The sequence below is a fragment of the Glycine soja genome, chromosome 9 (genome assembly GCF_004193775.1).
Source record: "Glycine soja cultivar W05 chromosome 9, ASM419377v2, whole genome shotgun sequence".
In the NCBI taxonomy this organism is placed as follows: domain Eukaryota; kingdom Viridiplantae; phylum Streptophyta; class Magnoliopsida; order Fabales; family Fabaceae; genus Glycine; species Glycine soja.
In genome coordinates, this window is record NC_041010.1 from 42,320,336 (window position 1) to 42,332,874 (window position 12,539).

Below are 12,539 nucleotides of genomic sequence, written 5' to 3' on the forward strand. Positions count from 1 at the left end.
TTAGATAAGGTTCTATCCAATCACGGATATTTTACGGTTTAAATTAAATGTATCCTTACGCCACCTATAGCCATGATTAGAGTAAGTAGAGAGTTACAGTATATAAGTATATTAATTAATCACAACTTGAGTTGAAAATTAGTAACTTCTCATTAAAATTATTTTTAATTATAATCAATAACTTCTTGTAATACACTCATCCAAGACACTATAAAATACATACCAAACTTTTAATACTGGCAAACAGCACGCAAAAATATCAGTATCCATGTCCATCATGATTTGGACTGATGATCTATAATTTCCAATCTTCATGTTTAAGATAAATACTATGTTATATAAGTTATTTTTATTTAATTACCAAAAACCAAATACGTACATACCCTTACCGCTTAATATTTGGAGACAAATAGTATTTTAATTTAGAAAGCGTAAAATTAATCAGAGTCAAAATGGAAAATATTACTCTAAATGGACCTAATTAATACTACGTACCAAAAGGCAAAAAGACATTGGTGTATTGTGCATGAAGACACCACATAGATGCCAAATTAAAGAACAAAACATTAACGTATATAAGTTAATAAACATGACAACATATAATGCCCCAAAAAAATTACTAGAGTGGTTAGAGCAGTTGAAGAAAGAATATCTTTTCCTCCGTCTCTATCACATAGAAAAAACTTTATCATATATTATATGATCTATCTCGGTCGTACTTATACTAATTTCACACAACATCTCATCCCTAAGTCCCTAACTCCTTCATTCTTTGGCTAGAAAATGAAGCAACCATCATCAAAATCAAAGCCATGGAGACCATTCACAGCAAATTGCTGCTCCACAGAGGACCAAACCATTTTTAAAAACTTCAGCAGGTGCAAGCCATCACGTTCGGATTTGTCAAAGAACATTGCACCTTTGCCATCATTCAGAAGGCTCTCTTTCTCGGATCTCAGCCGTTCGTCGTCGACGCGAATCAACGAGGATCTTGCACAGTCTTTTGGGTCGGACTTGTTTGATTTTCAGCTGATTGAGCTGCGTGCCATAACACAGAATTTTAGCAGCAATTTCTTGCTGGGTGAAGGTGGCTTTGGAACAGTGCATAAGGGTTACATAGATGACAATTTGAGGCTGGGTTTGAAGGCACAACCTGTTGCTGTCAAGCTTCTTGACATTGAAGGTTTACAAGGACATCGTGAATGGCTTGTAAGTGTCACATATCATTCTTTATTGTGTTTAATTTTGATACATCAACTATTATAATTTTTTTTAAATTAAGACTTTTATTTTCACATGTATGGACCCAATATTAATTAATTAATTAATTATAAGTTATTTTAAATATTACTTCTAACATAAATATTGCAAGGTCCAATAATATTATCATGACCTGCAAATAAATGATATATACATATATATACAAAAGTTGGTAATTTTTAATTACATGATAGTGAATTCAATGATATTTTTAATTAATAGATATGAATTGAAGGATATTGACTTTTACATCTTGGTGTATATTTTTAATTTAAGTTTTTTAAGGAAGTATTTTTAATTAAGTTATGCTTTATTTCTTTGGTATATATTAATGAGGAATGAAGAGTACTAACTACACCAATTTAAGAATTAGCTGTAATAAAGGTTGTGACCTTTACCCACTCTAATAATCTCAATTTAGCTGAAGCAATATTAAGAAGAAAAAAGTATTCAGAAATTAATTAAGTTGATTATAATATATTAAGAGGAGATGAGTTATATCAGAATTAAATTCTTAAGTTTACTGTACCATGCATGATTGCATACGTGGTCACAGTAAAACAAATTTAAAAACTCATGCATGTATGTGGTCAAGTATTGGTTGCTGCTTAAGTTCTGATGATGGTTCATAACAATAGAGATTTGAGGAAATTAGGCCTTTTATTCATTGTAATTAAATTTACAAGTCATTATCAGGGTCGTTTAGTTTTATTGTAGTTGTTAGAATTAGAATCTTCGCAATTCATTTTTAATTACGATGAGCGTGATCCCAACTAGTGGGAGTGGACTAAACACTCCCTATTGGGGCATCCAAAAAGAGAAAAGTCAGGGAATTTTGTAACTTGCAAGACTTTAACACGAACTACTTTAGGACTAAAAATAACTTACTACAATATCTTATTTTTTTATTCTTGGGAGAATGGATGCGAGTCAATTACTTAACAAGATTTTTTTTAATTGATAAATGTTAATTTTTGTTAAGATATTAATTTTGTTAGTAAAAAAAATCAAACCTGTTACCTAACAAGAAAGATGAAATATAATAAAATATGCTATGAGAACCCTTAAAGACCCAAGCCCATTTTTATATCGACAGGCCTGAAATTTTGAAACCCAATGCAGGCCAGCGCAAAAGCTTTTGTGCTCTTGTAAACTTATTTTTTGGGGGGAAAATGCACTTGTAATTTTTAATTTATTATTAAGAGCAGTTTATTCCAGCATCATCTGTTTGAGTTGTTCAGTTTTCTCTCTTGCAATTTGAATATAAAAAAAATTAAATTATTATTATTAAAAGAACTTTTATTCCAGCATCCTCTTTTTAAGTTGTTTAATTTTCTCTCTTGCAACCTGGATATAAAAAAGTTAAATTATTGGTTTGACACTTATAATTATCTCTATTTTAAGTTTTAGTCCAATGTAAATTTTTATATTTACATGTGCCTAATTATTAGAGAAAACTTTTTCGCAAATAAGATTGTTATTCATAAAAATTTTCTAGTGGTGACATAAAATCGTTTATTAATCTATAAAGAGTTTTATACAGACAATATAATAGCAAATTCGATGTAAACTTTTTTTTTTTCTGAGCCAATTGAATAATTTGATTGGGTTGCAGGCAGAAGTGATTTTTCTTGGGCAGCTAAGGCACCCCAATTTGGTTAAGTTGATTGGATATTGTTGTGAAGATGAAGAACGACTACTTGTCTATGAATTCATGCCACGAGGAAGTTTGGAGAATCACCTCTTCAGAAGTAAGCATCAAAATCCTTGTTTATTTTTATCTGTGAAACATATGCTCCATAGCCTCATTTACTTTAGCAACTATTTTGTTGTCTCTTTTTAACTTACTCAGTTAACCACTTCAGGGCTAACATCACTGCCATGGGGAACAAGATTAAAAATCGCAACAGGTGCTGCGAAAGGCCTTTCCTTCTTGCATGGAGCTGAGAAACCAGTCATTTATAGAGACTTCAAGACTTCCAATGTTTTGCTTGATTCAGTGCGTAATTAAGAATTAACTAACCAAACATTGTCTTTTTTTTTATTGATTAAAACTGTAAAATAACACAAGAAACTAAATCCAATGAGTTTTATGCATCATGTGCTTTTGTCTAAAATAGGACTTCACAGCAAAATTGTCAGATTTTGGACTTGCAAAAATGGGGCCAGAGGGATCAAACACACATGTTTCAACCAGAGTCATGGGCACTTATGGATATGCAGCCCCAGAATACATCTCCACAGGTAAGATTAATAAATCAGTGATTTGCCTCTATATTATATGTTTACTATTTCTATAAGGAGAACCAAGTGGAATTCAATTAATAACCGGTGTTAATAGGGGAGAAATTATTACGTGATCTGAAATCAAATGATCTTGACCAATCTGCACGTGACACATTGTTAACTCTTTTTGTAAATTAATAAATATATTATATGTCACATGGAGATTATTCAGATCAATCTTCATATGACACCTTATTAACTCTTTTTTTAGCTTTTAAAAAATCTTGTAAATTAAAAAATATGATTATTTATCACATGGAGATTGATTGGATCATATGGTTTGAGGAATCATGTAATAATTTCTCATCAAATTGGGTATAATCTGCTGATTTTAATGCAACATATGATTGTTTACAGGGCACTTGACCACCAAAAGTGATGTCTATAGCTTCGGGGTAGTCCTGCTAGAACTGCTTACAGGAAGGAGAGCAACAGACAAAACAAGACCAAAGACTGAGCAGAACCTTGTGGATTGGTCAAAACCTTACTTGAGTAGCAGTAGGAGGTTGAGGTACATTATGGATCCAAGGCTTGCAGGCCAATATTCTGTGAAGGGTGCAAAGGAGATGGCACATTTGGCATTGCAATGCATAAGTTTGAATCCTAAAGACAGACCAAGAATGCCAACAATTGTTGAAACTCTTGAAGGCTTGCAACAGTACAAGGACATGGCTGTTACCAGTGGACACTGGCCAGTGTCATCAAAATCTACTAAAAATAGAGTCTCCAACAATAATAACGTGAATGTGAAAGCTAGAGCCGGTGTAAACCACAAGCAACCTTCTCCAGTTCCGAGCAGAAAAACTTGATTGCTATCTTTTACAAGAGTGGTTTTAATTAACTACCACATGTGGTATAAGACTAATTGTCAAGCCACCCTTTATATGTGTATAATTAAATGTATAAAATATATATGCTATATAGATAAACTATTGAGTGTACATTAATTTAAAATCTTTCTTTGACAATTGAAATCTTCTCAATCCATGATCAAAATGAAAATCAGCTAGATGGGTTGAGCCATCTTTTTCTAAAATATCTGCATCCTCATCCATCCTTAAGTCTAATTATTATTATTAAGATATCTTCCGAGAAAAAAAAATGCCACTAAATTCCGTGATTGGTTTAGCATGAGAACATAACTATTTTCTTCAAGTTAAAGTCTTTCCATGTGATTTACAGATCAAGGGAGATTCCAATAGCAAGTAAATGCTGCTATTTACTCAAAGTTATAAGCCAGGAAGACGAGTAAATTTTCAACTGCTTTAGGACTGGACAAATCCTACAGTTACGTCACATAATTTGACTACACTTAATATATTGCAAAAATGGTTAACCTTTCAAATCATGTACGCAAATTGCAGTTAACTCTAATATGCTCAGCGGTCCTTCAGGAAGCACATGCGTCAAACCAACCGTCTTAATTGACTTTGACTTCTATTATCAAAATAGGCTTCTTAACAGGGTTGTTTGAGTGAGAATAATAGAAAGTTGATATGACCAAATTAAATTTTAAACAAGACCTACCCCATTTTTTTTACCATGATCTACTATTCAAGTGATATAGAAAAGTTAATGTGCAAATATCTTAGGCCAGCTACTCTGCTTCAGTTTGTGTGGCAACAGAACATGTAGTTCTAAATTATAAAGAGAATTAAGTACTAAGTAGTAGTAAATTTCTAATTAACCAAAGGTGTGGTTTCTTTCTTTCTACATAAAATTTAAAAGACAAAACTTAACCAGGAATCCAGCATATTAAAAATGATTCTCAATTTCTCTCAAGTCCATTTTGGAACGGGTGTGCTAGCTAAATACAGTTTCTAATTCACAAACCTACGAAACCTTTGCCACATGAATCCACTTTTTATCTCCCTCAAAAGGGGCGTGAGAAATGCAATTAAAGCAAAATCCAACCCAACAAACGCACTTGGTTCATTGCATTCATGCCTTAGTGCCTTTCTAGCCCCCATAGATAATTTCCCAACAACTTCCACCTCAGAATTCAAACACAAATAAAATCTACGTCCAAAATTTCAGAATTCCATTAAGAAATGGCCTTCGACAACAAATCCAAGAAGTCTAGTTCCCCTTCTAATTCTACTTTCTTCATCACCCTTGTTTTCCTTGTCCTCTGTACCATACCAGTATTTTTACTCCTCCAAACAACCACCACCCTCTCCAAAACCTGGTCAGGCGATCTTCGTTTAGCTGAATTCGCATGGAACAAACTCCCATTTCTTGAACACAACCCTTCACCCGTACCTCTCAAAATCGCTGTCTTCTCTAGAAAATGGCCTATTGGAACCACTCCTGGTGGCATGGAGCGCCATGCATTCACCCTTCACACCGCTCTAGCTCAACGTGGCCACAAGGTTCATATCTTCACCTCTCCACCACAAGAAGAAAGTGCTTCAGACACAACAATCAATCACCAAGCAGATGCTAATGCTAATGCACCCTCTTCACCTTACATCCATTGTCACGAAGGGGAGCCGGGTAAGTGGCGCTACAACAAAGCATGGGAACAGTTTCTGGAACAAAACCAGAAAGAACCATTCGATGTAGTTCACTCAGAGAGTGTAGCACTTCCTCACTGGCTTGCTCGCGAACTTCCCAACCTTGCAGTTTCTTGGCATGGCATAGCTCTTGAAAGCTTGCAATCTAGTATCTTCCAAGACTTGGCTCGTACGCAACATGACGAGGCTAGTTCCCCAGACTTTGACAAAGGCTTACAAGGGGTTCTCCCTAAGATTCTAAATGAGATAAGATTCTTCAGGAAATATGCACACCATGTTGCTATCAGTGATAGTTGTGGTGAGATGCTAAGAGACGTGTACCAAATTCCCAAGAGAAGAGTGCATGTGATTCTCAACGGGGTAGATGAGGATGGCTTCAGAGAAGATCTAGAATTGGGAAAGGAATTTAGAACCAAAATTGGCATTCCAAGCAATGCTAGTTTAGTGCTTGGTGTAGCTGGAAGATTGGTGAAGGACAAAGGTCACCCTCTCCTTCATGAAGCATACTCTATGCTAATAACCAAGTACCCCAATGTGTATTTGATTGTAGCTGGGTCAGGACCATGGGAGAATCGGTATAGGGACTTAGGGAGGCAAGTTCTTGTTCTTGGATCAATGAGTCCTTCCATGCTACGAGCATTCTACAATGCCATTGACATCTTTGTCAATCCTACACTTAGGCCACAAGGGCTTGATCTTACTCTGATGGAAGCCATGATGAGTGGGAAGCCTCTTTTGGCATCGAGGTTTCCGAGCATCAAAGGTAGTGTTGTGGTGGACGATGAATTTGGCTTCATGTTCTCTCCCAACGTGGAATCACTCTTGGAGGCTCTCCAAGCTGTGGTGAAGGAAGGCAAGGAAAGGCTTGCAAGGAGGGGAAAGGCATGCCGTGAATATGCAATTTCTATGTTTACTGCAACAAAGATGGCCTTGGCGTATGAGAGACTATTCCTATGCATAAAAGAAGATAAATTTTGTAACTATCCTTGAGGTTTAAAATCTTTTTCTTTCTATCATTGCCTTTTCTGCTTCTTTTATTCGAACATGACTGTATCAAAATTATAAAAAAGATTGTCAGTTTGAGATATTGTTTTGGTAATTATAATTTTATCCTGAATTGTCAAGTGATAGCTTTTGTTTTAACCCAAAAAATGAAAAATATTTTTTTTATGCCGAGATTTGTAAATAAATCTCTTAAAATTTATAGACTATTTCATGGGCAGGTGGCATCTTAAAGGCCAAAGCATATATATTGTATACATCTTGCCTCTGCTTGTTCAGCAGCTATTAGAAAACATAAAACTATGTATACTATGTACATAGCAGAGAGTTTATCTGCTCACATTGACCCAACTCATGGTGGCAAGACCTCACTCAAGGTTTCATTGTTGCATATTTCTTCAAACCTCATGCTTCCAAAGCTTCAACGTTCCATCCTTATTTACATGCTTTGTTTTTAATTGTTTTCCTGTTTGGTGCATTGCCAGAGAGAGAAACAAAATCCTCACTCTCCCTTGCTTCAGCTCTGCCTAAAAAATCATAGCTCCTATACAATCCACCTTGAACTATCAACAATTCTATGACCTGTGCTAAAGTCTAAGACACAACTGATTGCGCTGAAATCCGATGTCTCTCGAAGCGATCATACGCGTGTTTGGTTCTCAAGAACAACAACACACTAGAAGTAAGTCCTAGGACAGACATTCCTCCCCACCAGACAAATGTCCAGAAGTAGCACTTTCTTCCCATGCACACCAGTGTGTCAGCCATTAACTCTCCCGGGACATTGTAAGCATTCTCATCATAAATCAACGCAGCCAGAAAACCATACAGAAGCGACCCAATGGGGATATTTGTTATGAGAATGTTGTGATTGACACTCACACTGTTGGGTCCAAATAGCTCCGATGTAACTGCCACAGCAGCCGCGAATATGAAGCCAGAACTCAAACCAATCAATGCAGTGCCTGTTTTAAGCGCAGCGGCACTGTCTGATACAGCAAGCAATATGAACGCAACTGGGGTTGGAACAAGTGCAATGGCTAGCCATCCGGTCCTTGCAAAGTAGAACTTACTGCATTTTGGAAAAATACTATCATCTTAACTGCTACAATATTATTTTACAAGATTTATTCCTGAATCAAGAAAGTAAAAAAGAAGTTGTTTTTCTCCATACTAGAAACACACTTTTTCTAATATAGAATCACTGAGTATAACTCATTAAAGTATAACCAACATAACATTGTGAATTCTGATAAATTTCAACCAATAACAAATAGTGTGTTAGAGAATATGTTATTAACAATTTTTTTTAGAAGTGCTAACCACATAGTCTCTAGCACAAGAAACTATTGCATAGTCCGAGACAATGTCATCTTGACCAATCTCCATGTGACATGTTATTAACTATTTTCGGTAAATTGAAAAAATATGGTTACATATCATGTGAAGATTGGTCAAGAACATGACACATTATTAATTCTTTCTTATAAATTAAAAAAAAAATGCGGTTAGATATCAGGTGGAGATTGGTGCAATACAGTTATTTCTCCTCTAACATACCCCTTATGGCACATCATTTATAAATAAGCTCCATAAACATGATACAAAAGATAAATGGTGAGGATAATACTTACTTTCGAATATAGTCTGGTACAGCTGAAAGCAAGCGGCCAAAGAAGGAAAATGCCGAGTATAGTGTGACAAGGGTAGATATGCTTGAACTGAGGCCTAAAGATTGAGCTATCTGCCCCAGATTATTGCTGTAAACAAGTCCAATTGTGCCTCCACAGAAGTATGTAACATAATAGAGCCAGAAATCCAACCTCCGGACAACCACTGCAGCAGTGTGCTCTTCACCTAGCATTGCCAACTGATCCTGGCCAAACATCTTGTCACAACACAAATCACTAGATTTTGCACTCTGACTAATTACATAAATGGATCCATTCTCACTCAGCAGGCCATGACTGTCCCCATTACTGAGACTTAGAGCGCTGTTTTGACATGTGAGGAGTTCCTTATGAAGCTCAAGATCATCAACATGAACAAGAATGAAGCCGGAACCTTCCATCCGAAAGCTGGAATGGATGGCATGGTGAAACCAATCTCGAGCATATATAGTTCCAGGGATACATAGTGGGGAAATGAGGAGCAAAATGGCACCACCAAAGTAGAGCCTCGACGTGGATTCATCACAAGTTGTTGAGCCAAAGAGGAGGAGGTAAATACCAGTGAAAATGGCTAGGAAGTTGAGTACTAGAAATATCACAGAGTTCCTGCGAGAAGCTTCTGGAGATCTATTGAGAGAGTCTAAAGGGGGTTGGAGAAGAATTGGGACTAGTGCTACAAGGGAAGTGAGAAGAGGAACAAGGGCATTCAGGAGCAGATACAGTGCATCAGATGAAGGGTCTATTGAATTGGCAGCAAGTGTGTAGAGTGCTGCACTCACACCATTGAAGCTCACAGTGAGTGATAATGCAAGGGGTCTGTTAACCGGGAAATTCCTAATGCAGAGAACAAAACATACTGTGTTGAACCAACAGATGCTACAACCACTCAACAGACACAGAAGAAAGTACTGCATACCACATTCAAAGTAAAAGCTAGTTAACTTGACTAAAAAAATATAAGCAATTTTCTCTAATTAATATTATTATATTTGAAATGCTAGCAACACATTCTTTATCACACTTATATATTACAACTCGTGAGGTTTATTCCTTTGGAGTTGATCAACCACCATATATAGTGTAGTTGCCACCGGTAGCCGCTACTTCAATCTCATTATGATTCATGCATGTTTCTTTACTACTACATCATACTATCACTTGCCAACAGTCCTTTAAAGTTTAAACTGTAAAGCTTGGGGCCAAAGCAAAAGCAAAAGGTTTGAAGTGGAAATTGAGTTGAAAGAGAATTTGCGAAGTTGTTGTCATTTATCATTTATGTGAATATTCTGTTGTGTAAGTATCATTGTTATTTATTGTTTGGATAATTCTTTTTTGTGTGTTATATGATGATGTAGTAGCTAGCATATAGAAAAGAACCACGTCAGTTAGGTTCGGGAACCATCGTTAATTGATTAATTCGGAGATTAATGGTCACATGGGACCAGCAGAATGAACGAAAATACAGTTGAAAAGTTGCTAAATGAAAAGGATGTGTCTTGAAAACATGCCCACAAGTACAAAACACAACTACCCATAGCATAAACGATTGATGGAGGTAATTAATTAAGATAGTTATAGCCTCATAACTTCTATCCTTTTCAGAAAATATGTCATCCATTCAAATAATATAGTTGACATAGTATAACGACTTTTTTAAACTTGCGAAAACTACAATTTTTATACTAAGACACATCCTTGGAATCTTGGGAATGGGTTGTCTGTAGTGATAAAAATCACCGTAGGATGCAGATTCCAACCATTCAATAAGTTTCATTATTTTTATTTTAAAATTAAAATTTAAAAGAATAAGTAGTAAAATGCTGACACTTGATTTGGCCAAAGTTCTTTCTTCCACTCAAAAATAAAATAAAATTAAAAGTATAAAAAGTATTAATCAGTGGCTTAATGCAAATGCAATATGTGCAGACAAACTATTCTGATTTCTCAAAAAGAGAAAAAACGGATAGAAGCTCCAAAAGCGAATGCCCCACGTCTAAGGGGACCCAGAACAATTAATAAAGAGAAAAATAGGTAATATGTTTTTATTAAAATTTAATAAAAAATATGATGATAACTTTCCTCATCCTATTTTCCAAAAAAAAAAAACTTTTCTCATCCTCAAAAACATGCATTTATGGTTAATTTTCCTTAATTAATTTTGTTTTAAAATAAAATATAAAATACTAAATAAGAAAAATATAAGTGTAACGGAGTAGGTATTACTAAAAAAAATTACTCTCTAGGTCCATAAATTTTAAAGTAAATAAAAAATTAGATATTAGAAAGTTGTAATTAATAATCAAAATTTTCTATTAGAAATAATTTTTTTATTAAAAAAATTCATAATTTTACATGAATCCGATCATCAAAAAAACATTTATCTATATTTACTTTCTTAAAAAAAAAAAATGCAGGGTTAACGGATGTCTAGACCACAAGGTAATCCCTTCCCTGAGAAAAGAAAGCGGAACAGTAAAGTCAAGGCCACAACCTATCAAGAAGAATGCAAAAATGGCAAGTTGCTTCCTAACTACTCAAAAAAATACATTGACAATTTAATGTTTTCCTTCTTTGTCCGACTGACAAGTATCATTCGCCAGAGAAAATCTTGTCCGAACCGAGTAGAAGTACAATCATCCAAATGCTATTGCAAATTATTGTTGATAATTACTTGACTTAATAAACCTTTTAAAATTTATCGACTATCAGGAGTAAGTTTATTGAGATTTATGATAAGTGTGGTTAAAATTAATCATATGTAGCAAAGACGAATTAGAATTGGTATAAAGTGATGAAACTGAACAAGGTGTTGAGAAATGAAGTTCCATATATGAATGTGTTTGAACTTACGAGAGAATAAGGCAAGGTGATGAGATTTTTGATGGCGAGCCACTGGAGGCCGTAGCCGATGAAGCCCATGGAGGAGGCGATGAGCAAGACGAGGGAGAGCGGTAAGTGGATGAGAGCGAGGCCAGAGGACCAACCGAAGACCTTGCCCATGTCGCTGGCGGTGGCGAGGTAGTTGAGTTGCAGCTGAGAGATGTTGAGATGGGATTTCAAGGAAGAGGAGTACTCGGAGAAGTCGAAGTTGGTGCCGGTGAATGCCTGAATCCATATGCTGGCCACCAGGATCATCCACTTCCGCGATTGCCCCGCCATGCCTATCTCTCTACATCGCATGGAATTCCTCCCTTATAAAGGAACCCCACAACCACACAGCCACACAAACCCCTCTTTTCTTTTATAGGAAAATCATTTTTCTTTTTATTTAAATAAAAGCTCTTTACTGGACTCACTGCATATATATATATATAATCCCGATTATGCTGTTTTTCTTCTTCTTATTTTCTCTCAACAATCACATACTATATATATTTGACTGTATGTATATATCTAAAATAATTAAATTTACTCATACGAAAAAATGTGATAAATTTATTACATTTTATTTTGTTTTTTTAGGATTAAATTTTATATTTTTTATATTTTAATAATCAATTTATCATCGTATCGTATAATAGTATTTTTTGAGTCTTTGGATTTATCTAAATCTTGAAGCCAGTAAATTTCTAAAATTCAACTCTAAACTTTGTAAAAAAAATAGAATTAGTATTGATTATGAGAAAATGATTTAATATCTAAAATCTCTCACATATTTATCTTTAACTATTATATATAAACCACTTATAACCTACCGCATCTTTTTATTTGTCAAATGCAAGCATGAAATGCCAATTTTCCTCTAGCGCATAAGAGGAGTGCTAGCAAGTATTCTCTTGTTTTAACAAATACTTTATTATTTATT

General features: G+C 35.0%; 3 protein-coding genes across 3 annotated transcripts; 2 read left to right on the forward strand and 1 right to left on the reverse strand.

Annotated features, from left to right (window-relative positions):
* Positions 1 to 701: 701 nt before the first annotated feature.
* LOC114424966 (probable serine/threonine-protein kinase PBL15) lies at positions 702 to 4,529 on the forward strand. The gene is made up of 5 exons (XM_028391666.1): positions 702 to 1,209; positions 2,876 to 3,011; positions 3,126 to 3,259; positions 3,381 to 3,504; positions 3,904 to 4,529. The coding sequence occupies exons 1-5, from the start codon at positions 784 to 786 to the stop codon at positions 4,353 to 4,355; spliced, it is 1,272 nt and encodes a 423-aa protein (XP_028247467.1). The 5' UTR covers positions 702 to 783; the 3' UTR covers positions 4,356 to 4,529.
* Positions 4,530 to 5,325: 796 nt separating this feature from the next.
* LOC114424965 lies at positions 5,326 to 7,205 on the forward strand. Its single transcript, XM_028391665.1, has one exon. The coding sequence runs from the start codon at positions 5,598 to 5,600 to the stop codon at positions 7,050 to 7,052; it is 1,455 nt and encodes a 484-aa protein (XP_028247466.1). The 5' UTR covers positions 5,326 to 5,597; the 3' UTR covers positions 7,053 to 7,205.
* Positions 7,206 to 7,221: 16 nt separating this feature from the next.
* On the reverse strand, positions 7,222 to 11,971 carry LOC114424964 (protein NUCLEAR FUSION DEFECTIVE 4-like). Its single transcript, XM_028391664.1, has 3 exons — positions 11,585 to 11,971; positions 8,699 to 9,642; positions 7,222 to 8,136 (listed from the first exon to the last, which is right to left on the reverse strand). Exons 1-3 carry the CDS (start codon positions 11,912 to 11,914, stop codon positions 7,659 to 7,661), a joined length of 1,752 nt encoding a protein of 583 aa, XP_028247465.1. The 5' UTR covers positions 11,915 to 11,971; the 3' UTR covers positions 7,222 to 7,658.
* Between the last annotated feature and the right edge of the window lie 568 nt (positions 11,972 to 12,539).

Excerpts from the sequence above, each read along its gene's own strand:
- LOC114424966 (XM_028391666.1), top strand. The coding sequence starts at position 784 with ATGAAGCAACCATCATCAAAATCAAAGCCATGGAGACCATTCACAGCA. Across the intron at positions 3,012-3,125 it reads GGAGAATCACCTCTTCAGAA|GGCTAACATCACTGCCATGG; the intron begins GTAAGCATCAAA and ends TAACCACTTCAG. Across the intron at positions 3,505-3,903 it reads CCCAGAATACATCTCCACAG|GGCACTTGACCACCAAAAGT; the intron begins GTAAGATTAATA and ends GATTGTTTACAG.
- LOC114424965 (XM_028391665.1), top strand. The coding sequence starts at position 5,598 with ATGGCCTTCGACAACAAATCCAAGAAGTCTAGTTCCCCTTCTAATTCT.
- LOC114424964 (XM_028391664.1), bottom strand. The coding sequence starts at position 11,914 with ATGCGATGTAGAGAGATAGGCATGGCGGGGCAATCGCGGAAGTGGATG. Across the intron at positions 9,643-11,584 it reads TCACCTTGCCTTATTCTCTC|TACTTTCTTCTGTGTCTGTT; the intron begins GTAAGTTCAAAC and ends TGTGGTATGCAG. Across the intron at positions 8,137-8,698 it reads GTACCAGACTATATTCGAAA|TAAGTTCTACTTTGCAAGGA; the intron begins GTAAGTATTATC and ends TCCAAAATGCAG.